At 42.6% G+C, this 22,984-nt stretch overlaps 1 protein-coding gene across 4 annotated transcripts in view; it reads left to right on the top strand.

The window, feature by feature from the left end:
• LOC115175837 (mothers against decapentaplegic homolog 4) overlaps positions 1 to 22,984 on the top strand; it is a 33,240-nt gene that overhangs the window by 2,701 nt on the left and 7,555 nt on the right. For 2 of the 4 annotated variants that reach the window (XM_029735386.1, XM_029735388.1), the window contains exons 2-11: positions 3,104 to 3,344; positions 14,619 to 14,793; positions 15,715 to 15,738; positions 16,439 to 16,681; positions 17,044 to 17,271; positions 17,503 to 17,625; positions 19,245 to 19,298; positions 20,907 to 21,090; positions 21,407 to 21,575; positions 21,701 to 21,839. In XM_029735386.1, the coding sequence (XP_029591246.1) occupies positions 3,104 to 3,344; positions 14,619 to 14,793; positions 15,715 to 15,738; positions 16,439 to 16,681; positions 17,044 to 17,271; positions 17,503 to 17,625; positions 19,245 to 19,298; positions 20,907 to 21,090; positions 21,407 to 21,575; positions 21,701 to 21,839 (1,580 nt within the window). The remainder of the gene's footprint in view (positions 1 to 3,103; positions 3,345 to 14,618; positions 14,794 to 15,714; positions 15,739 to 16,438; positions 16,682 to 17,043; positions 17,272 to 17,502; positions 17,626 to 19,244; positions 19,299 to 20,906; positions 21,091 to 21,406; positions 21,576 to 21,700; positions 21,840 to 22,984) is intronic. The other 2 variants (XM_029735389.1, XM_029735387.1) reach the window with 2 other exon arrangements.

The raw sequence follows: 22,984 nt of genomic DNA, 5'->3' as shown, positions 1-22,984 counted from the left end.
CGTGGTGTGGTCGCTTGCTGCAATAGCCCATCCATGACAAGGATCGACGAGTTGTGCGTTCTGCCAACGCACACCACTGTACTACACCGTTATTTATCTGTTTGCGGCCTGCCTGTTAGCTTGCCATTCTCCTTTGACCTCTCTCGTCAACGAGCTGTTTTCTCCCACAGGACTGCCGCTGACTGGGTTGTTATTATAATTTTTTCACCATTCTCGGTAAACCCTTGATAGACACTGTCGTGCGTGAAAAGCCAAGGACGGCGTCCGTTTCTGAGATACTGGACAGACAATCATACCACATTCAAAGCCGCTTAAGTCACTTGTTTTGCTCGTTCTAATGGTCAATCAAACAGTAACTGGATGCCTGTCTGCCTGCATTATATAGCAAGCCACAGCCACATGACTCATTGTCTGTAGGAGCGATCCATTTTTGTGACGGGGTGGTGTAGCTAATAGACTGTCCAGTGAGTGTACATCTTCAATTGGCAAATCTTATTTGGGCGGTAGGGGCCTATATATTGTGAGCATTGCTGGATCGGTAATGTTATTGGCAGCATCAGCTGTTTTATGAGGGAAATGGCAGAATGCTCACTACTTGCTACATAACAGCAGACTCTGTAGTGTAGGCCATACTGTAATTTAATAATGGCTTCACTACTAGGGTCTAAAGATGCACATTAAATGTAACCGCAACATGTTATACATTTAGGCCTATAAGTGGACCTTAACCGTGTGCTCATGTTGTTATTACAATATTACATTTGAATAAAATATTACCTTCAAAATGGGCCTACAGGAATAGTGTGCAGTAGTGTGCAGAACAGAATTGCAATCATTCATTCATTAATTGTTGAAGTGATAATTTGCTAGTTATATATCTATTAATTGTGAGGTAGGCCCTAGTTTAGTACAAATTTATCATCTACCCACAGAATGACATCTCTACTCCAGGCTATCATTCTTTTCTCAGAATGCCCTTTTTGTTGGTCACCTGTTGCATGGATTCAAGTCTGAATTCTTGAATTTTGATTTAGAGTCTGTCTAAAGCTTGGTTTATAGTCGGTCTGAGGACAGGTTGATCGACAGTCGTTAGACCTACTGTAAGCCGTCGTAGCTTTCTCATCAGATGAGAGTTTTCCCCTTTGCACAGAGCCCCCAAATTCTCTCTTTTCATAATATCCCTCTCCATCTCTATTGGAGCATTGACTTCACAGTAACACTGGCTTAGTCCAATATGTCCCCTGTCCCTTGATATTTATCAGATTGGTTCAGTGTAAGAGGACAGACACACCAGGCTTTTTGATGGTGACATGCACCATTCCCTATGACTACTTTGAAAAAAGAACTATCAAAGGAATGCTATCCTGCTCTAGATAAGCTTTATACTACACCACCCACTCAGTGGTCCTGGCCTATACAGTATATCCTGAATAATGAAGACACACATCGCTTGATATAAGTAGGACTTGCTGTTTTGTGATGTGACTCACGTTATGGTGACTGAGTTTGTCTTTTTATGGCTGTTCTATGTTGAAGAAGCTGTGTCAATGAATTTCCTGAGAGTACACACACACACACACACACACTGGTAGCCTGTGACTTTCTCCCACAGCTTGGAGCCATGTTGTTGTGCGAGGATGTTTCCAAACTGACAGATATTAAGATAATGAGAGGAGGGAGAACATGGAGTCACTTCCAGTCAGCTTAGCCACGTAGATGTTAACAGGTTATGATAGCTATGTCATTGCAGAATTATTTTAGTTCTTGCACGTATTAACAAAGCAAGGCTGCAGTTTTGCCATGGATTTCCTAATAGTGACATTTTGGGGTTATTGGCCTAACAGTAGAGAAATTGGCTTACGTAATATGAAGTATAAATGCAGATAGTACCACCCTGTTTCACTCAGTTTTGAAGTGTTTTTTTTTTTTTTCTCTTTCGTTTTGTGCCTCTGAACTCGACCCTGGTAGTGGAGGTATGTTGATTAGTGAGTATGGGGGGCTCAATTTAATTCAATTCACATTGCACTAGTAGCACAAACATGTTTTCCACTTTTGTCAAATGAAACTGTAGATTGGTTAAGGGCAGGCTATTTTAAAGTACCAGGTAGATTCCCATCACAGGCAGGTGCCTCCAGGCGAGGCTAAGGTTGCCAAGTTGGATCAAGCTCAGGCTGGGAGATTATAGTTGTTGGCATGTATTTTGTGCATAAGAGTGCATTATCCGTGGCTCATAAGATATTATAAATGTGATTATAATGCATTATGAAAAGTGTATTCATAGGAAGCCTTTTAACATTTTTCACATCTCAGTCAACGACATTACTATAATCTCCCGAAATAGCTTTATACTCCAAGATAAAGGCCAATTCCTGGAGACTCTGGTCGAGACCAGCCGGGAGGGTTGGAAATGGCAACCTGTGCAGGGGCAGCAGCTTGTAAGCAAAGACACTGCATCAGAATCAACATTGAAGAAGCAGATTTTATTGAATGTAACCCTGGGACTCTTTCTAGAGGAGAGATGGAGGGAAGCCAGTTGGAACGCTTAAATTCATTTGTTGATACTGAGTGTTATCAGCTGACTAACAATGCCAGTAAAGAATGATGACACACACACACACACACACACACACACACACACACACACACACACACACACACACACACACACACACACACACACACACACACACACACACACACACACACACACACACACACACAGAAGCAAGTCGTAACAACTAAAAGCACAAGCCTTGATACACAACTTCATTCCCTTTTGTGTGTGTGTGTGACTGTGTGCGCTAATGGTGTGCACTCATGTCTGTGCTCATAAATGCAGTATGTATGGGTTATGAATGGGTTATTAAGTTCTTATGTAGGACACTATTTTCAATTGTATGCTATAACAGTATCACAATGTTGTCATAAACATAACATAACTGAATGTCAAGTGACAAGACAGTGTCAGTTTGCATGCACCTGAACCTTTATGACAAGCGTTATGACATATGTTGAGGGTCATCATTATGCCAACCACTGACCTCTCCGTTCCTTCCTCCCTCCATTCCTTCCTCCCTCCATTCCTTCCTCCCTCCCTCTGCAGTATCATGTCGGTGAATGCCCCCAGCAGCAATGACGCCTGCCTGAGCATCGTGCACAGCCTCATGTGCCACCGGCAGGGCGGCGAGAATGAGGGCTTCGCCAAGCGCGCCATCGAGAGCCTGGTGAAGAAGCTGAAGGAGAAGAAGGACGAGCTGGACTCGCTCATCACCGCCATCACCACCAACGGAGTGCACCCCAGCAAGTGTGTTACCATCCAGAGGACCCTAGACGGACGCCTGCAAGTGGGTCATACAGTAGTAAAAAGAGAGGGACACAATGAAAATATCGCCCCAAGTCTTTCTCTGTGATATAGGCCTGTACGGTGTACACATGCACTACTTACATGTCTCTCTGTGTGCTATAAATGACCCATCTGCAGGTGTCCATATGCATTTAATGAATACTCAATATAGAATTTATACTACAGACATTTTCATAGTGCAAAAGTATTGTCCAAAGTCTATAGTATAAATTATATATTGTATATTCATTCATGTATATGGACACCTGCAGATGGGTCACCTATAGCATACAGAGAGCAACCTATAGCACAGTTAAGAGCATTGGGCCAGTAACCGAAAGGTCTCTGGTTCAAATCCCAGAGCCGACTAGGTGAAAAATGGGCCGATGTGCCCTTGAGCAATGCACGTAACCCTGATTGATCATGTAAGTCATCTACTAAATGACTCAAATGCACATGTAGCGTCACAGACAAAGACTTAGGGCAACATTTTCATAGTGCAAGAGCATTGTGAAAAGTGCAAAAAATAGCGTAAACCTCGTAGTCTTGCAGTGTGATTTAATTTGACAACTGTGCGATATGAGGAGGCGATTATTTGACTACACTTTAGTAAACTGAGAAATACATAGACAACTTATGTATGTCATGCCACATCATATGTAGCCTACTGTGAAACCTCTCAATACGTTTGTCTGTGCAGCTGTTGCCCTGGTTTTCTCTGTTGAGAGTTAGGCCCAGGTTTCTGTCAAGCACTTGCTGTCAAACACATGTGGGAGGTATTGTACTGAAAGACATGAAAAATGTTTAATGACGATAGCCTACATGGAATGTATAAATCTTTGCCTCGATACAGCTAAATGCTAAACTCTTTCATAGACTTTTCCTGGAAAAAGTGTTGGCTAATGCTACAGGGCAATAGTCAAATGAGCAGTTGCTAATTTATGCGGATGCTATGAGGTTTCAGTGACTTAAGCCTTGCTAATGGTGGCTAATGCTGCAAAGTTACCAGGAAGCAGACTGTACTCACTGAGGCTAACACTATAGAGTTACTGACAGCTGGAGATCTCACTACTTATAGTAAACGCTAAACGTGTTAGCTAACAGCCAGGTTTTGCTAATGTGGCTGGTGCTATAGTAGTGAAACAAAGGGATACTTGCTAATAGTAGCTAACACCTCAGTATTGCTAAGGAGAATCCTATCTCCTATGTTGGTTGAGGCTGTTTGGTTATTGGTGATGCTAACATTTTTTTATCTGAAACTTGTGTTTAACAGTTGAAGCCTGAATTATGGTGGCCAGTACCACAGTCAAGTTTTGCGTGTCGAGAGAGAACGTTTTAGGGAGTTCCCAATGAACCCCCACCCATCCCCCTGAAGAGGGAGGGGGAGAAAGAGTGGGAGGGAGGGGAGGGCTGGAGGGGCTGTTAAAGTTGTTTTGTCTGAGACACAGGAAAGGGGCCGGGCTAATCTGAGGCCGTCTGTTTTGAGTGTGTGTATATATACTGTATGTATGTGTGCGCGCGGTGGAACTAGAGAGAGGGAATTAATTCAATACGCCCTGGCAGAATAAATCCTAACTGCTGAGTGAAGACATGTCTCACCTTCTGTGACCTTCTCCCCAACAAGAGGGGGAGGGAGAGAGCGAGAGAGAGGGGGCGCTGTATAGACATAGCTGTAGACTAGATCAGGCTTCAAATGTCTAAGGACTTTGCTCACAGTCACATGTAGATCCATATCCTCTCTTTCTGTCACCCACTCTCCCGTTCTGTCTCGCTTTCGCTCTCTCTTTCTGTCACACAAACATGCATGCATGAACACATGCAGGCACACATGCAAATACACATTAAATACTGTACAAACTCACTCCCCACCCCTATTTTCACACATAATTAATCTCCCTGCTTTCAGAATGCTCCAGGTACAGTCAGAACAGTATTGACACCAGTAGATGCAGAGCAAAAGTGACATCATTACATAAGACTTAGTGCTGGTTGTGGATTATATATTGACTCTTGGAGTTGGCCTGAAAAGTTCTCTATAAAAACACTTATAAACTGGGTGGTTTGAACCATGAATGCTGATTGGGTGACAGCCGTGGTATATCAGACCGGTTATGACATAACATTTGTTTTTCCTACTCTAATTACTTTGGTAACCAGTTTATAATAGCAAAAAGGCACCTCGGGGGGGTTGTGGTACTCCGCTTTGCGTTGTGCATAAGAACAGCCCTTAGCCGTGGTATATTGGCCATATACCACACCCACCGGGCCTTATTGCTTAATTAGACTACCATGGGAGTGCTCATGGTAATATACACTACCGTTCAAAAGTTTGGGGTCACGCAGAAAGAGGACAAGTACATTAGAGTGTCTAGTTTGAGAAACAGACGCCACAAGTCCTCAATTGGCAGCTTCATTAAATAGTACCCACAAAACACCAGCCTCAACGTCAACAGTTAAGAGGCGACTCCGGGATGCTGGCCTTCTAGGCAGAGTTGCAAAGAAAAAGCCATATCTCAGACTGGCCAATAAAAGGAAAAGATTAAGGTGGGCAAAAGAACACAGACACTGGACAGAGGAACTCTGCCTAGAATGCCAGCATCCCGGAGTCTTCACTGTTGACGTTGAGACTGGTGTTTTGCTGGTACTATTTAATGAAGCTGCCAGTTGAGGACTTGTGAGGCGTCTGTTTTTCAAACTAGACACTCTAATGTACTTGTCCTCTTGCTCAGTTGTGCCCCGGGGCCTCCCACTCCTCTTTCTATTCAGGTTAGAGCCAGTTTGCGCTGTTCTGTGAAGGGAGTAGTACACAGCGTTGTACGAGATCTTCAGTTTCTTGGCAATTTCTCGCATGGAATAGCCTTCATTTCTCAGAACAAGAATAGACTGACGAGTTTCAGAAGAAAGTTATTTGTTTCTGGCTATTTTGAGCCTGTAATTGAACTCACAAATACTGATGCTCCAGATACTCAACTAGTCTAAAGAAGGACAGTTTTATTGCTTCTTTAATCAGACAACAGTTTGCAGCTGTGCTAACATAACTAACATAATTGCAAAAGGGTTTTCTATTGATCAATTAGCCTTTTAAAATTATAAACTTGGATTAGCTAACACAATGTGCCATTGGAACATACAGTTCCAATGGCACGTTTTCCACAATTCCTACGTTTTCCACAATTCCTGACATTTATTCCTAGTACAAATTCCCTGTCTTAGGTCAGTTAGGATCACCACTTTATTTTAAGAATGTGAAATGTCAGAATAATAGTAGAGAATTATTTATTTCAGATTTTATTTATTTCATCACATTCCCAGTGGGTCAGAAGTTTACATACACTCAATTGGTATTTGGTAGCATTGTCTTTAAATTGTTTAACTTGGGTCAAACGTTTTGGGTAGCCTTCCACAAGCTTCTCACAATAAGTTGGGTGAATTTTGGCCCGTTCCTCCTGACAGAGCTGGTGTAACTTGAGTCAGGTTTGTAGGCCTCCTTGCTCGCACATGCTTTTTCAGTTCTGCCCACAAATTTTCTATAGGATTGAGGTCAGGGCTTTGCGATGGCCACTCCAATACCTTGACTTTGTTGTGCTTAAGCCATTTTGCCAAAACTTTGGAAGTATGCTTGGGGTCATTGTCCATTTGGAAGACCCATTTGCGACCAAGCTTTAACTTCCTGACTGATGTCTTGAGATGTTGCTTCAACATATCCACATAATTTTCCTACCTCATGATGCCATTTATTTTGTGAAGTGCACCAGTCCCTCCTGCAGCAAAGCACACCCACAACATGATGCTGCCACCCCTGTGCTTCACGATTGGGATGGTGTTCTTCGGCTTGCAAGCCTCCCCCCTTTTCCTCCAAACATAATGATGGTCATTATGGCCAAACAGTTCTATTTTTGTTTCATCAGACCAGAGGACATTTCTCCAAAAAGTACGATCTTTGTCCCCATGTGCAGTTGCAAACCATAGTCTGGCTTTTTTGTGGCCATTTTTGAGCAGTGGCTTCTTCCTTGCTGAGCGGCCTTTCAGGTTATGTCGATATAGGACTCGTTTTACAGTGGATATAGATACTTTTGTACCTGTTTCCTCCAGCATCTTCACAAGGTCCTTTGCTGCTGTTCTGGGGATTATTTGCACTTTTCGTACCAGAGTACATTCATCTCTAGGAGACAGAACGCGTCTCCTTCCTGAGCGGTATGACTGCTGCGTGGTCCCATGGTGTTTATACTTGCGTACTATTGTTTGTACAGATGAACGTGGTACCTTCAGGCATTTGGGAATTGCTCCCAAGGACGAACCAGACTTGTGGAGGTCTAAAAAACATATATCTGAGGTCTTGGCTGATTTCCTTTGATTTTCCCATGATGTCAAGCAAAGAGGCACAGAGTTTGAAGGTAGGCCTTGAAATGCATCCACAGGTACACCTCCAATTGATTCAAATGATGTCAATTAGCCTATCAGAAGCTTCTAAAGCTATGACATCATTTTATGGAATTTTCCAAGCTGTTTAAAGGCACAGTCAACTTAGTGTATGTAAACTTCTGACCCATTGGAATTGTGATACAGTGAATTATAAGTGAAATAATCTGTCTGTAAACAAGACTTGTCATGCACAAAGTAGATGTCCTAACCGACTTGCCAAAACTATAGTTTGTTATCAAGAAATGTGTGGAGTGGTTGAAACACTTAAACTAGTTTTAAGGTCTACAACTTATGTAAACTTCCGACTTCAACTGTAGGAGTGATGGTTGCTTGAGAATGGGCCTCTGTACGCCTATGTAGATGTTCCATTAAAAAAATCAGCCGCTTCCAGCTACATTAGTCATTTACAATGTCTACACTGTATTTCTGATCAATTTGATGTTATTTTAATGGACAAAGAATGTGCTTTTCTTTCAAAAACAAGGTCATTTCTAAGTGTCCCCTAACGTTTGAACGGTAGTGTATGTTTATATGTTAATATTTTCAAGACTTATGAGGGTGCCCTGATTTGTAATGGGAGAAACCAGTGTCACAGGCACAATCTGAACCCAGGTATCCCAAGGGAAACCAATGTCTTGACTGTTAGACCAAGGGTGACAATGAGGGGCAACCTCATCACGAGGCCATGTGTCCGACTCATGTCTGCTACATTCACCCCCTTTAGACCACCTCTTTCACAAGAGACTGACCCACAATTGGGTACCATTGTCACGAACAGGATCCGAACCCAGGTCTCCCACAGGGGAAACGAACGTCTTGACTGTTAGATGGGCCTTGGGTGAAGTCACAGGCAGGGTTACCTCATCACGAGGCCATGAGTCCGACTCATGTCCGCTACACCGCTACAGAATCCCTGGTAGCTCCTATCAGTTGATCCCTGACCTTCAGCCCAAACGTGTATGAAAAGAGGTTAAAGTCTCTTGTCTCTCTCTGTTCCTCTTCCAAAGAAACCTCATGAAAGTTTATCATGAGGTTCCATCTTTGCTTCAATCTAAGTAACATAATTTAAAACATTCCCATCAATCCGTCAGTTTAAGCTAGAGATAACAGCCTCATCCGCCTGTGTTGGCCTTCTGCCAAGTGGAAGATGGCTGAGCTACAGCTGTGTTTGTCAGACCATGAGACATATCGAAAATCTGTCTTCTCACGAAAACGAACATGATGGTGTTCTCCGTTTTGCTCTACGACCCCATAAGGGATTTGTCTGAAGGTAACCCATACAAACAAATAGAAGTATGGAGGTAGTTTTGTGCCAACGAAAATAAGGGGTTAAATATGTGTCCAAAAAACAAGTGTTCTTATATCTCCTAGATATATAGGACAGACACTTCAAAACCTGATTCCTTATGATTTGTTTTGATTGTCTTTTTTGCCTTTTATGAATGTGTTATTCAATATATTTCTATGGGCTATAGTAGTAAAGGCCAAATTCAATATTTTATAAAAATATATTACAGTACCAGTCAAAAGTTTGGACACACCTACTCATTCCAGGGTTTTTCTTTATTTGTACTATTTTCTACATTGTAGAATAGTAGGGAAGACATCAAAATGATAAAATAACACATATGGAATCATGTAGTAACCAAAAACGTGTTAAACAAATCAAGTATATATTTGAGATTCTTTAACTTCTATGGGCTACCGGGGCCTCACTGCGGTGGCGGTCGGCGCTCGCCTTCTGCCGCCTCACGGCCCGTTGCAGGTGCACATGAGCGGTGTCCCAGGTCTCCTCCGAGCACTTAACTTCTATGGGCTAGCGTCCCACCTGCGGGACACAGCCAGTGAAATATCAGGGCGGCAAATTCAAAACAACAAAATGTCATAATTCAAATTTCTCAAACATACAACTATTTTACACCATTTTAAAGATACACTTCTCCTTAATCCAACCACATTGTCCGATTTCAAAAAGGCTTTACGGCGAAAGCATAAAGTTAGATTATGTTAGGACAGTGCCAACACAAGAAAAACCACACAGCCATTTTCCAAGCAGGAGAGGGGTCACAAAAACCAGAAATACAGCTAAAATTAAGCACTAACCTTTGACGATGACACTCCTAGGACTCAATGTTACACAATACATGTATGTTTTGTTCGATAAAGTTCATATGTATATCCAAAAACCCCATTTTACATTGGCGCGTGATGTTCAGAAAATATTTTGCCTCCAAAACTGCCGGTGAAACAGCACAACAATTTACAAAAATACTCATCATAAACGTTGATAAAATATTAAACTGTTATACAAAGAATTATAGATAAGCATCTCCTTAATGCAACCGCTGTGACAGATTTTTTAAAAAAGCTTCACGGGGAAAGCACACTTTGCAATAATCTGAGTACGGCGCTCAGAAAAATACATCAGGCAATACAGATACCCGCGATTTGGAGTCATCTAAAATCATAAATAGCATTATAAATATTCACTTACCTTTGATGATCTTCATCAGAAGGCACTTCCAGGAATCCCAGGTCCACAATAAATGTTGTTTTGTTCGATAAAGTCCATAATTTCTGTCCAAATACCTCCTTGTTGTTTGCGCGTTCAGTAAGCTACTCCAAATGTAGGAAGCGCGCTGAACACAGCTACCTCATCATGTGAATGCGTGCCACTGATCTCATGTCATTTCTGAGTCACCAACTTCCTGGCCTTCTTGTTCGCACTCTGTTCACTGCAAAAGCCTGAAACAAGGTTCTAAAGACTGTTGACATCTAGTGGAAACCTTAGGAAGTGCAAAATTAACCCTAAGTCACTGTGTGTTAGATAGGCAATGACTTGAAAAGACTACAAGCATCAGATTTCCCACTTCCTGGTTGGATTTTTCTCAGGTTTTTGCCTGCCATATGAGTTCTGTTATACTCGCAGACATCATTCAAACAGTTTTAGAAACTTCAGAGTGTTTTCTATCCAAATCTACTAATAATATGCAAATATTTGACTCTGAGCCCGAGTATTAGGCAGTTTACTCTGGGCACACATTTCATCCGAAATCTAAAATACTGCCCCCTATACCTTAAAAAGTTAAAGTTCACCCTTTGCCTTGACAACTTTGCACACTCTTGGCATTCTCACAACCAGCTTCATGAGGTAGTCACCTGAAATGCATTTCAATTAACCGTTGTGCCTTGTTAAGTTCATTTGTGGAATTTCTTTCCTTCTTAATGCATTTGAGCCAATCAGTTGTGTTATGACAAGGCAGGGGTGGTATACAGAAGATTTGGTGAAAACCAAGACCATATTATGGCAAGAACAGGTCAAATAAGCAAAGAGAAACGACAGTCCATCATTGCTTTAAGACATGAAGGTAAGTCAGTCTGGAAAATTTCAATAACTTTGAAAGTTTCTTCAAGTGCAGTCGCAAAAACTATCAAGCGCTATGATGAAACTGGCTCTCTTGAGGACCACCACAGGAAAGGAAGACCCAGAGTTACCCCTGCGGCTAGTTTGCGCTTAGTGGGACTATCAGTTGTTTTTCAACAGGACAATGACCCAACACCCCTCCAGGCTGTGTAAGGGCTATTTGACCAAGGAGGAGAGTGATGGAGTGCTTTATCAGATGACCTGGCCTCCACAATCACCCGACCTCAACCCAATTGAGATGGTTTAGGATGAGTTGGACCGCAGAGTGAAGGAAAATATGGACCCTCTCTTTCTAAAATTATCAGGCAAAATTTTTGCAACCCCTGTTACTAGCCAGTTCAACCTCTCTTTCGTATCGTCTGAGATCCCCAAATATTGGAAAGCTGCTGCGGTCATCCCCCTCTTCAAAGGGGGAGACACTCTAGACCCAAACTGTAATAGACCTATATCCATCCTGCCCTGCCTTTCTAAAATCTTCGAAAGTCAAGTTAACAAACAGATCACCGACCATTTCGAACCCCACCGTACCTTCTCCACTATGCAATCTGGTTTCCGAGCTGGTCATGGGTGTTCCTCAGCCACGCTCAAGGTCCTAAATGATATCATAACCGTCATGGATAAAAGACGGTACTGTGCAGCCGTCTTCATCGGCCTGGCCAAGGCTTTCGACTCTGTAAATCACTGCATTCTTATCGGCAGACTCAATAGCCTTGGTTTCTCAAATGACTGCCTCGCCTGGTTCACCAACTACTTCTCAGACAGAGTTCAGTGTGTCAAATCGGAGGGCCTGTTGTTCGGACCTCTGGCAGTCTATGTGGGTGCCACAGGGTTCAATTCTCGGGCCGACTCTTTTCTCTGTATATATCAATGATGTCGCTCTTGCTGCTGGTGATTCTCTGATCCACCTCTACGCAGACGACACCATTCTGTATACTTCTGGCCCTTCTTTGGACACTGTTAACAAACCTCCAAACAAGTTTCAATGCCATACAACACTCTTTCTGTGGCCTCCAACTGCTCTTAAATGCTAGTAAAACTAAATTCAACCGATTGCTGCTCGCACCCGCCCGCCCGACGAGCATCACTACTTTGGACGGTTCTGACTTAGGTATTTGTAGTTGTCCACATATTCTAAGTGTCTGGCTAGACTGTAAACTCTCCTTCCAGACTCACAGTAAGCATCTCCAATCCAAAATTAAATCTAGAATCGGCTTCCTATTTCGCAACAAAGCCTCCTTCACTCATGCTGCCAAACATACCCTTGTAAAACCGACTATCCTACTGATCCTTGACTTCGGCGATGTCATTTACAAAATAACCTCCAACACTCTACTCAGCAAACTGGATATAGTCTATCACAGTGCCATCCGTTTTGTCACCAAAGCCCCATATACTACCCACCACTGTGACCTGTATGGCAGCCCGTGTGTTGGGGTGGAGGGGGGCGGCGTGGGGGTTATAGGGGTCATGACCTGACCCTGAGGAGAGGCGATCTGTAGGAGCCCCTCACTGTGACCTCCCTGGAGAGGCAGCATAGAGCCGGACACTAGAGAGGAGACAGAGAGAGAGAGACACACACAAGAAGAGCTACCGGGTTGTTTTCAATATCAATAGGTAGGCAGAAGTCGATAAACAAATGTCATAAAATGGGATTACGTAGTAACACCCTTAGAAACAAAAATATAACCCTTGTGGACATCCTTGGTAACACCTATCTGCCAAACAATCCCCTAAGCTTATTAAAAGATCACCTTAGGGAGCAGCAAAACAGGAGCAGACATTCCATTTTTCTCTATGCATTGGAACTTCTTTTTGTCTAGTTCCCGGGATGCACATGGTATACACCGTCCAACGAAATGCTAACTTGCAGGTTCCTTCTCGACAATGCAACTATAATAAGAAATAATTAAAGATAATAATACCTACATGACGTAAATGGCTCAGTAGAATAAAAATTTTAACATAAGAATAACATGAACCGTGTGTGTGCAATTAATTAGCCACCTGTATTAACAGGTTTAAAACCTGTGTTAAAGTATTACCACCTGTGTGTAATGCATTGTGAACGCATTTATGCAATTATAAAACATTAAGTTCAATGCTTTGTAATGAATTCAAGTCATTTTTGTCTAGGCAACTATACAAACTAGCACACCCAACTACATCATCCCCATATTGTTATTTATCCTCTTTCTCTTTTGCACCCCAGTATCTCTACTTGCACATCTTCATCTGCACATCTATCACTCCAGTGTTAATGCTAAATATTAATTATTTCACCTCTATGGCCTATTTATTGCCTTACCTCCCTACTCTTCTACATTTGCACACACTGTACATAGATTTTTCAATTGTGTTATTGACTGTACGTTTGTTAATGTGTATCTCTGGGTTGTTTTTGTCGCACTGCTTTGCTTTATCTTAGCCAGGTCGCAGTTGTAAATGAGAACTTGTTCTCAACTTGCCTACCTGGTTAAATAAAGGTAAAATAAAAAAATCAGCCAACAAGTGCTCAGCATTTGTGGGAAATCCTTCAAGACTGTTGGAAAACCACTCCAGGTGAAGCTGGTTGAGAGAATGCCAACAATGTGCAAAGCTGTCATCAAGGCAAAGGGTGGCTACTTTGATGAATCTAAAATATAACATATTAAGATTTGTTTAATACTTTTTTGATTACTATATGATTCCATATGTGTGTTTTTTTTATTACTGTATGATACCATATGTGTTCTTTCATAGTTTTGATGTCTTTACTATTATTCTACAATGTAGAACATTTAAAAAATAAAGAAAAACCCTTGAATGAGTAGGTGTGTCCAAACATTTGACTGGTACTGTGTATGTATATATATATGCTTAGAGGTGTCCTAAAATTGTAAATCAAATTGCTAAATGACCATCTTAAAACAATTCCATAGGTTAACTTTGTACTTTGTTTGCTGGTTGAAAAGCTGAATCAGGTTAATTACAACTGGGGTTGGAGCGAAAACCTACATGAGTGTAGTTGTCCAGTAAATGGGTTGGAGACCCCTGCCCTAGAGCCTACCCTACTTCCCCCTTCAAAGTAGGAGGATACATATGCAAATAAAAGATGACTGGTCATTGGTCAGAATAATCAGATTGTGATGTCATGATGTGGGCAAAAAACTCCATCTACCTGAAAAGGCTGAAGTTCAAGGACAATAAAAGGACATTATCATAAGTTCAACCTCATAGTGTAAAAAAAAAGTTAAATCACGTTTTTGATTGCACAGCCTCTTAAAATTCTTACCCAGTTAAAAGATTATAGATAAACCCATGTACAAATTTTGATTGAATAGGGCCATGTATCTCTATGTATCTAACACTTTCTCGTCACCCTCTCTCTCTCACCCCCTCTCTTTCTCTCGCCCCCCCTCTCTCATCCTTTCTTTCTCTCTTTATCTCCAGGTTGCAGGGAGGAAAGGCTTCCCCCATGTGATTTACGCTCGACTATGGCGCTGGCCAGACCTGCACAAGAACGAGCTAAAGCACGTCAAGTTCTGCCAGTACGCTTTCGACCTCAAATATGACAATGTGTGTGTCAACCCCTACCACTACGAGAGAGTGGTTTCTCCCGGCATTGGTAGGTCTGCTCAACAGCTTAAAGGGATAGTTCACCATATATCGCGTAATGTCTAATGGTGCAGCTGTTTCTGATATGTAAACACTGTTTTCTGTCATAACATGCCAAAAATTAAAGTCCGCAGAAAAACAATATGCATTTTCCCACCCGAGATGTTTCAGTCAAATTGACTTTCTGTGGATAAAAAGCTGTGCGTGATGATGTAATGCACCAAACATTTTTTTTTAAAGTTTCCATCGCATTTTCGGTACCACTGATGGTTTTGTCCCAAAGAAATTGCGTAATAGTAATCTAATGCGCCTGCTCTGGTCTTGGCACATGCGCTCTAGCCATCAGCTCGCAGATACAGTCAAGGTTAGGTTACCTACATGATGAGATTATTATGGATAAGAGCAAGATTTTAGATTTGTCAAACGGCAGCCAAGCATCGATCATAATGTAACCAGAATTAGGCCCTCAATATTTATTGGAAAAGCACATCAAGCTCATCAGCGTGCACTTTCACCTCCCTGTGAAGTTCATCACTTATTTCATGTGTTGCCTAACAAACTGCAAGCTTTCCCAAGTCGTAGTGGGAAGACCAACCAACATATCATCAGCGTGACTCCAACTTTACTTCGATATGATGGTTATTATATCGAGGTGTTTTCACTGCCATTTCTCACGTAATACATTTTACTGACACAAAAAGGTCCCACATTTTTCCGATATACCAGTATTGATTTGTGCTGTTTCCGTCAGGCCTGTCAGGACATTTTTATCCAAGATGTACTTTACTCACATAAAAGGGTTTATGTGAATGATATTTTGACTTCACCACAATGTAACTTAAATACAAATGATAAGCATTTTCTGTATCTTATTCTCTCCTTTCTTTCTTTGCCCCTCTTTATTTGCCCCTCTTTCTTTTCTCTTTCAAAGTTGGTCTCAGTCTTCAGAATACAGGTGAGTGCCCTGTCACAGCACTAACGAACTTACTGCAGGCATGTTAAGTATAACACTATTATACTTTGCTGATGGTATCAGATGACCAAACATTCCTCTTTCCTTTCATTCCTATACCCTTTTCACACCACTGAGCCTAGCTGCACTGTGCTGGTCTGGTTAAAGATCCACCATAGTTGCTGGAAAGGACAATGTGGGAGAAAAAAATATCCAAGCCAACACTCAACGGTTCGGCTTGGCACAATAGTGTGAAAAGAGTACTATTGAGGTTTGCTCGTGCCTCACTGGCCTGGATGCAAGACTGTTTCTGCATTAATCAATTCTTTATAGTTGCCTAGACAAAAATGACTTGAATTCATTACAAAGCATTGAACTTAATGTTTTATAATTGCATAAATGCGTTCACAATGCATTACACACAGGTGGTAATACTTTAACACAGGTTTTAAACCTGTTAATACAGGTGGCTAATTAATTGCACACACATGGTTCATGTTATTCTTATGTTAAAATGTTTATTCTACTGAGCCATTTACTTCATGTAGGTATTATTATCTTTAATTATTTCTTAAGATAGTTGCATTGTCGAGAAGGAACCTGCAAGTTAGCATTTCGTTGGACGGTGTATACCATGTGCATCCCCTACATACGCCTAATAAAACTGTAAACTAATGACAATGTTATACCATGTTGTTGGTAGCCCTCTCCCTCTCTCCTCTAGGCCCCCCTGGGAGGCTGATCAAAGAGGAGTACATTCATGACTGTATCCAGATGGATATGCCGCTAGGCATGTCCCCGTCGGACCACCCCCACCCAGGGGCGCTCAAGCTACCGCCTCCCGACCACTACGGCCAGCCCCTCCCGCCTCTGCAGCTCCCGCCGGAACCGCAGTGCGCCCCTCCGCCCATCACCCTCTACCCCAACATGCCCCTCTCGCCCACAGGTAAAAGCGATAGTTGTTTAATGAATGGAGGGAGTTATACGCACATCCAACATAATAATGGGAACTAGACAGAAAGAAGTTCCAATGCGTAGAGAAACATGGAATGTCCGCTCCTGTTTTGCTGCTCCCTAAGGTGATCTTTTGATAAGCTTAGGGGATTGTTTGGCAGATAGGTGTTACCAAGGATGTCCACAAGGGTTATATTTTTGTTTCTAAGGGTGTTACTACGTAATCCCATTTTATGACATTTGTTTATCGACTTCTGCCTACCTATTGATATTGAAAACAACCCGTTAGCTCTTCTTGTGTGTGTCTCTCTCTCTCTCTCTCTCTCTCTCTGTCTCTCTCTCTCTCCTCTCTAGTGTCCGGCTCTATGCTGCCTCTCCAGGGAGGTCACAGTGAGGGGCTCCTACAGATCGCCTCTCCTCAGGGTCAGGTCATGACCCCTATAACCCCCACGCCGCCCCCCTCCACCCCAACACACGGGCTGCCACACGGGCCACCACAGACCCCTCAGCCACCCCAGCTCCCGTCTGGTCAGAATGGATACAACAGCTCCAAACACACACAGACACAGGCTGCGTTCCACAGTTAGTACTGCCATACGGTTCTCTCACACACACACACACACACACACACACACACACACACACACACACACAAACACTCAGGGAGCAATACACAATTCATTTCAATGGCATGATGAATCGTCATATTTAAAAAGTGTAAAATGAAATCGAACTATTAGTGAAAATGCAAAATGATTGTTTGCTAGATTGATGTGCCTGTTGTTAACTTGTATTTATTTTTTGGGAATTCAGCAACTTGGACAGGCAGCAGCACAGCCTCCTACACTCCTGTAGGACCCCAACAACAGAATGGGCGTGGCCACCAACAGCCTCCTCTCCACCATCCAACCCACTTCTGTAAGTTAGGCAGTTACAGTAAGTTATAGTATGCAAGCCCAAAGTGTGTCCGTATGTCTTCTGAGGTGCTTTTTTTGGATATTGTTAGGAAAAGTTAGGGCTGGGTGATATGGCCAAAATATCATATCTTGGTCTTTTTTACATTTTGGACGGTATTTTATGTTTTTGAATAATAAAAGTTCTACATTTGCTTTATGAGTAGTGTGACCCTAGGGTGGCAACACATATATTCTAAGTGATTTCAATGGGTCTTTCTCCATTCTGATTGTTTTATACTGTTCAATTCAACTTCAACCAAAAACAATTGATACATTTTTGCATTTCCTGCACTCATTTGGGATCATTTCCGCACTGCCACATAGGGCTGCATGATATAAGCAAACAATCTAGGACTTATTTTTAACCAAATGTTGAAATTGCGATTTGACTGGCGTTTTAGAGCAAAACACTTTGGTGAACTGTTGGAATCATTGAAATAGAAGGATTATTCTAATTCTATTGTTAAAATATAATAGTGGGCACTTTGAATACAGTGTTTCACGTGACAACAAATGAAAATGCCAGGGAGGAGTTATTGTGACAGGGTAGGAACCTAAGTGTTTCCTAGGGGACCCTATACTCTTTGGTAACATTTAATGTTCTCATAGCTACTTCATGTAGCTAACATATTCATGCCTCGAATATTCTTCTTTGATTTAGAAGATATTGTTGACTCAAATGTATTTGTTAGGTAGCTAGCTAACTAGCGATTATTTATTTTATTATCCCTTATTTTACCGGGTAAGTTGACTGAGAACACATTCTCATTTACAGAAACAACCTGGGGAATAGTTACAGGGGAGAGGAGGGGGATGAATGAGCCATTTGGAAGCTGGGGATGATTATATGGCCAGATTGGGAATTCAGCCAAGACACCAGTGTTAACACCCTTACTCTTACGATAAATGCCATGGAATCTTTAGTGACCACAGAGAGTCAGGACACCTCTGAAAGACTGCACCATACACAGGGCAATGTCCCCAATCACTGCCCTGGGGCATTGAGATATTTTTTTAGACCAGAGAAAGGAATGCCTCCTACTGGCCCTCCAACATCACTTCCAGCAGCATTTGCTTTCCCATCCAGGGACCGACCAGGACCAACCCTATTTAGCTTCAGAGGCAACCCTGAAGTGGGATGCAGGGTGGTATGCTGATTAGCACTAGCAGCTAACGCGATTTAGGCCTAACTTGCTAAGAAAAGAAGAAACAAACTAATAATGTAATTATAGCACGCTAGTGGATTTCTATTAAGAAGCAAAGTGAAAACAGCATGGTTGTCATCAACAATGTTGCTTGTGCTGCATTGACCTTGCAGACTCAATGCATGTGACAGGGGGCGGGGCTAGGTCTGTGTGGAAAGTGGCGAAAAATTACTCAAGTATCGGAGTAAATTGTAAAAATGTAAGTTACACATGGCATATCATATTTAACAAAACAAACATTTAATACCGTTATAGAAGGTCAAGTAAAAACCCTAATCAATCCAGGCATCAATAACGGTGTATTGTAAAATATGGTACACCGCCCAGCCCTAGGAATAGTGTATGTTTGGTAACCTGTGTCGTAATCTACATCTTTTACTTGTTGACCTTTTAGGGTCTCAGCATCATGGCTCGGCTTCATTTCCTCCCCCTGTGTCCAATCATCCAGGTAAGACAACACATGTTCGGAAAGTATTCAGACCCGTTGAATCATTTGGTTACGTTATAGCCTTATTCTGAAATTGATTTAAATAAATGTATTCCCTCATCAATCTACACACAGTACCCCATAATGACAAAGCGAAAACATTTGATTTTGTTTTTGCAAATGTATTAAAAAGAATAAACAAAAATACCTTATTTACATGAGTATTCAGACCCTTTGCTATAAGCCTCAAAATTGAGCTCAGGTGCATCCTGTTTCCATTGATCATCCTTGAGATGTTTCTACAACTTGATTGGAGTCCACCTATGGTAAAGGAAATTGATTGGACATGATTTGGAAAGGAACACACCTGTATATAAGGTCCCACAGTTGACAGTGCATGTCAGAGCAAAAACCAAGCCATGAGGCCGAAGGAATTGTCCATAGAGCTACGAGACAGGATTGTGTCGATGCACAGATCTGGGGAAGGGTACCAAAACATTTCTGCAGCATTGAAGATCCCCAAGAACACATTGGCCTCCAACATTCTTAAATGGGAGAAGTTTGGAACCACTAAGAATCTTCCTAAAGCTGGATGCCCGGGCCAAACTCAGCGATCGGGGGAGATGGGTCTTGGTCAGGGAGGTGACCAAAAACCTGATGGTCACTCTGACAGAGCTCCAGAGTTCCTCTGTAAGGTTGGGAGAACCTTCCAGAAGGACAACCATCTCTGCAGTACTCCACCAATCAAGCCTTTTTGGTAGAGTGGCCAAACGGAATCCACTCCTCAGTAAAAGGCACATGGCAGCCCGCTTGGAGTTTGCCAAAAGCACCTAAAGGACTCTCAGACCATGAGAAACAAGATTCTCTGGTCTGATGAAACCAAGATTGAACTATTTGGCTTGAATGCCAAGCGTCACATCTGGCGGAAACCTGCCACCATCCCTATGGTGAAGCATGGGGGTGGCAGCATCATCTGTGGGAATGTTTTTCAGCGGCAGGGACTGGGAGACTAGTCAGGATCGAGGGAAAGATGAACGGAGCAAAGTACAGAGAGCTCCTTGATGAAACCTTGCTCCACAGTGCTCAGGACCTCAGACTAGGGGGCAGCTTCACCTTCTAACAGGACAACGAACCTAAGCACACTGCCAAGACAACACAGGAGTGGCTTCGGGAGAAGCCTCGAACCTCTCTGGAGAGACCTGAAAGTAGCTCCCCATCCAACCTGACAGAGCTTGAGGGGAACTGCGGAGAAGAATGGGAGAAACTTTCCAAATACAGGTGTGCCAAGCTTGTAGTGTCATACACAAGAAACCTCAAGACTGTAATCACTGCCAAAGGTGCTTCAACAAAGTACTGATTAAAGGGTCTGAATGCTTATGTAAATGTGATATTTCAGGTTTAAATTTGTTGTAAATTTGCAAACATTTCTAAAACCTGTTTTTGCTTTGTCATTATGGGGTATTGTGTGTAGACTGACAAGGGGAAAAAACTATTTAATACATTTTAGAATAAGGCTATAACTTAACAAAATGTGTAAAAAGTCAAGGGGTTGAATACTTTCCAAATGCACTGTACGCAGATGTATAGATGCACAAACACTCTGCTATCCACATTTTTGTCTGTGTGCAGGACCAGAGTTCTGGTGCTCCATCTCCTACTTTGAGATGGATGTCCAGGTGGGGGAGATGTTCAAGGTGCCGGCCAGCTGCCCGGTGGTAACGGTGGACGGCTACGTGGACCCCTCAGGGGGCGACCGCTTCTGTCTGGGCCAGCTCAGCAACGTCCACCGCACCGACTCCAGCGAGAGAGCCAGGTCTGTGCTCCTCTAGTGCCATCTCTATATCAAAAAGCATGCTAGTTCTTACCTTGCCACAAATGTCTATTTTGTATGTTTTTATGTGTCTGTGTTTTGGCTCAGAAATGTTGATTGGTATATCTATGCCTTTTTGCAAACTATGTATAGGTGTATATCTCTCGTTCACAATCATGCCAGTCTCTATCTGTTTGTACCAGTGGCAGAAGACCCACTCTAGCAAAATGCTACTTCTTTTATTGGCCGTAATATAACACTTTAATACAACTTATATTCACTTGTACTCATCATCTTCACCTCTCCCTCTCTCTCACAGGTTGCACATAGGTAAAGGAGTGCAGCTGGAGTGTCGTGGCGAGGGAGATGTGTGGATGCGCTGTATGAGCGACCACGCCGTGTTCGTGCAGAGCTACTACCTGGACCGAGAGGCAGGCAGAGCACCAGGCGACGCAGTACACAAGATCTACCCCGGCGCCTACATCAAGGTGAGGAAAACAATGACTTCTGTCTGTTCTCTTTGCAGTTGCTTGACCTCTTCCTATAGGAATTTGACTGGACACTGATGACTCTCTGTAGGTGTTCTGACATCAAACTGTTCTCTCCCCTGTAGGTGTTTGACCTGAGACAGTGTCACAGGCAGATGCAGCAGCAGGCAGCTACAGCGCAGGCAGCCGCAGCAGCTCAGGCTGCTGCCGTGGCCGGCAACATCCCCGGGCCAGGCAGTGTTGGAGGCATTGCCCCTGCAGTCAGTAAGTACAATGTACAGTGTATGAGATATGCACAGCCTTAGTGTCTTTTATTTACATTTTTCCATTAGGCTGTTGTGAATTTATAACCTCTGTTGAATGACAATGGGTCCAAGTATTGACCCCTGTGGGACACCATTGACTATACCAAACATTAGGAACACCTTCCTAATATGGAGTTGCACCCTCGGTCTTTTTGTTCCATGTAACAGCCTCAATTAGTCGGGGCATGGACTCTACAAGGTGTCAAAAGCGTTCCACAAGAATTCCGCCCCATGTTGACCCCAATGCTTCCCACAGTTTGGTTAAGTTGGCAGAATGCCCTTTGGGTGGTGGACCATTCTTTATACACAAGGGAAACTGTTGAGCGTGAAAAACCCATTGGCGTTGCAGTTCTTGACAAACCGGTGCGCCTGGCACCTACTACCATACCCCGTTCAAGGGCACTTAAATCTTTTGTCTTGCCCGTTCACCCTTTGAATGGCACACAAACACAATCCATGTCTCAATTGTTAAAAATCCTTCTTTAACCTGTCTCCTCCCCTTCATCTACTCTGATTTGAAGTCGATTTAACAAGTGATATCAATAAGGGATCATAGCTTGCACCTGGTCAGTCTAACTCTTAATGTTTTGTATACTCAGTGTATACCTCGTAGGGATGGGTAGGATTATTTGAATATCCAAACAGACGTTAGTGTTCGATTACTTGAGAGTATACATTTTTTTAATAAAAAATATATAGACTCATTTTAACTGTGAAGACTTTCTCAATTAAATACAATTATATGTGACATTGCTACACAGAAGGATATACCATGACATTTTCAATTCTTAATTTTATAAAACCTCAGACTTTTGAATGTAGTTATTATGACGTGCGCCCCATAAAAAGGCATACCTTATAGCCATACAGGAATCCAAGCTGGCGTAGCAGTCAGACGTCTGTCTTTTTTCCCCCCATATCCCCGGATTCCTACCGCAAACTCTGAACATTTTCATCTGGATCTTCGCAATCCCGGGTGACTACTCCTGGCTAGCGTTTCCATCCCGGAGCAAGCACCAATTAGGCTGAAGCTAGCCCAGCCAGGGCTCCTGTGCTACCACCGAAGTCCACTCCTGGGCTACAATATCCGGACCCCTTCTACTG

The sequence above is a fragment of the Salmo trutta genome, chromosome 36 (assembly GCF_901001165.1).
Source record: "Salmo trutta chromosome 36, fSalTru1.1, whole genome shotgun sequence".
NCBI lineage: Eukaryota > Metazoa > Chordata > Actinopteri > Salmoniformes > Salmonidae > Salmo > Salmo trutta.
Note: the sequence above shows the minus strand (reverse complement) of the source record. Positions and strands in the feature narration are given on the sequence as shown.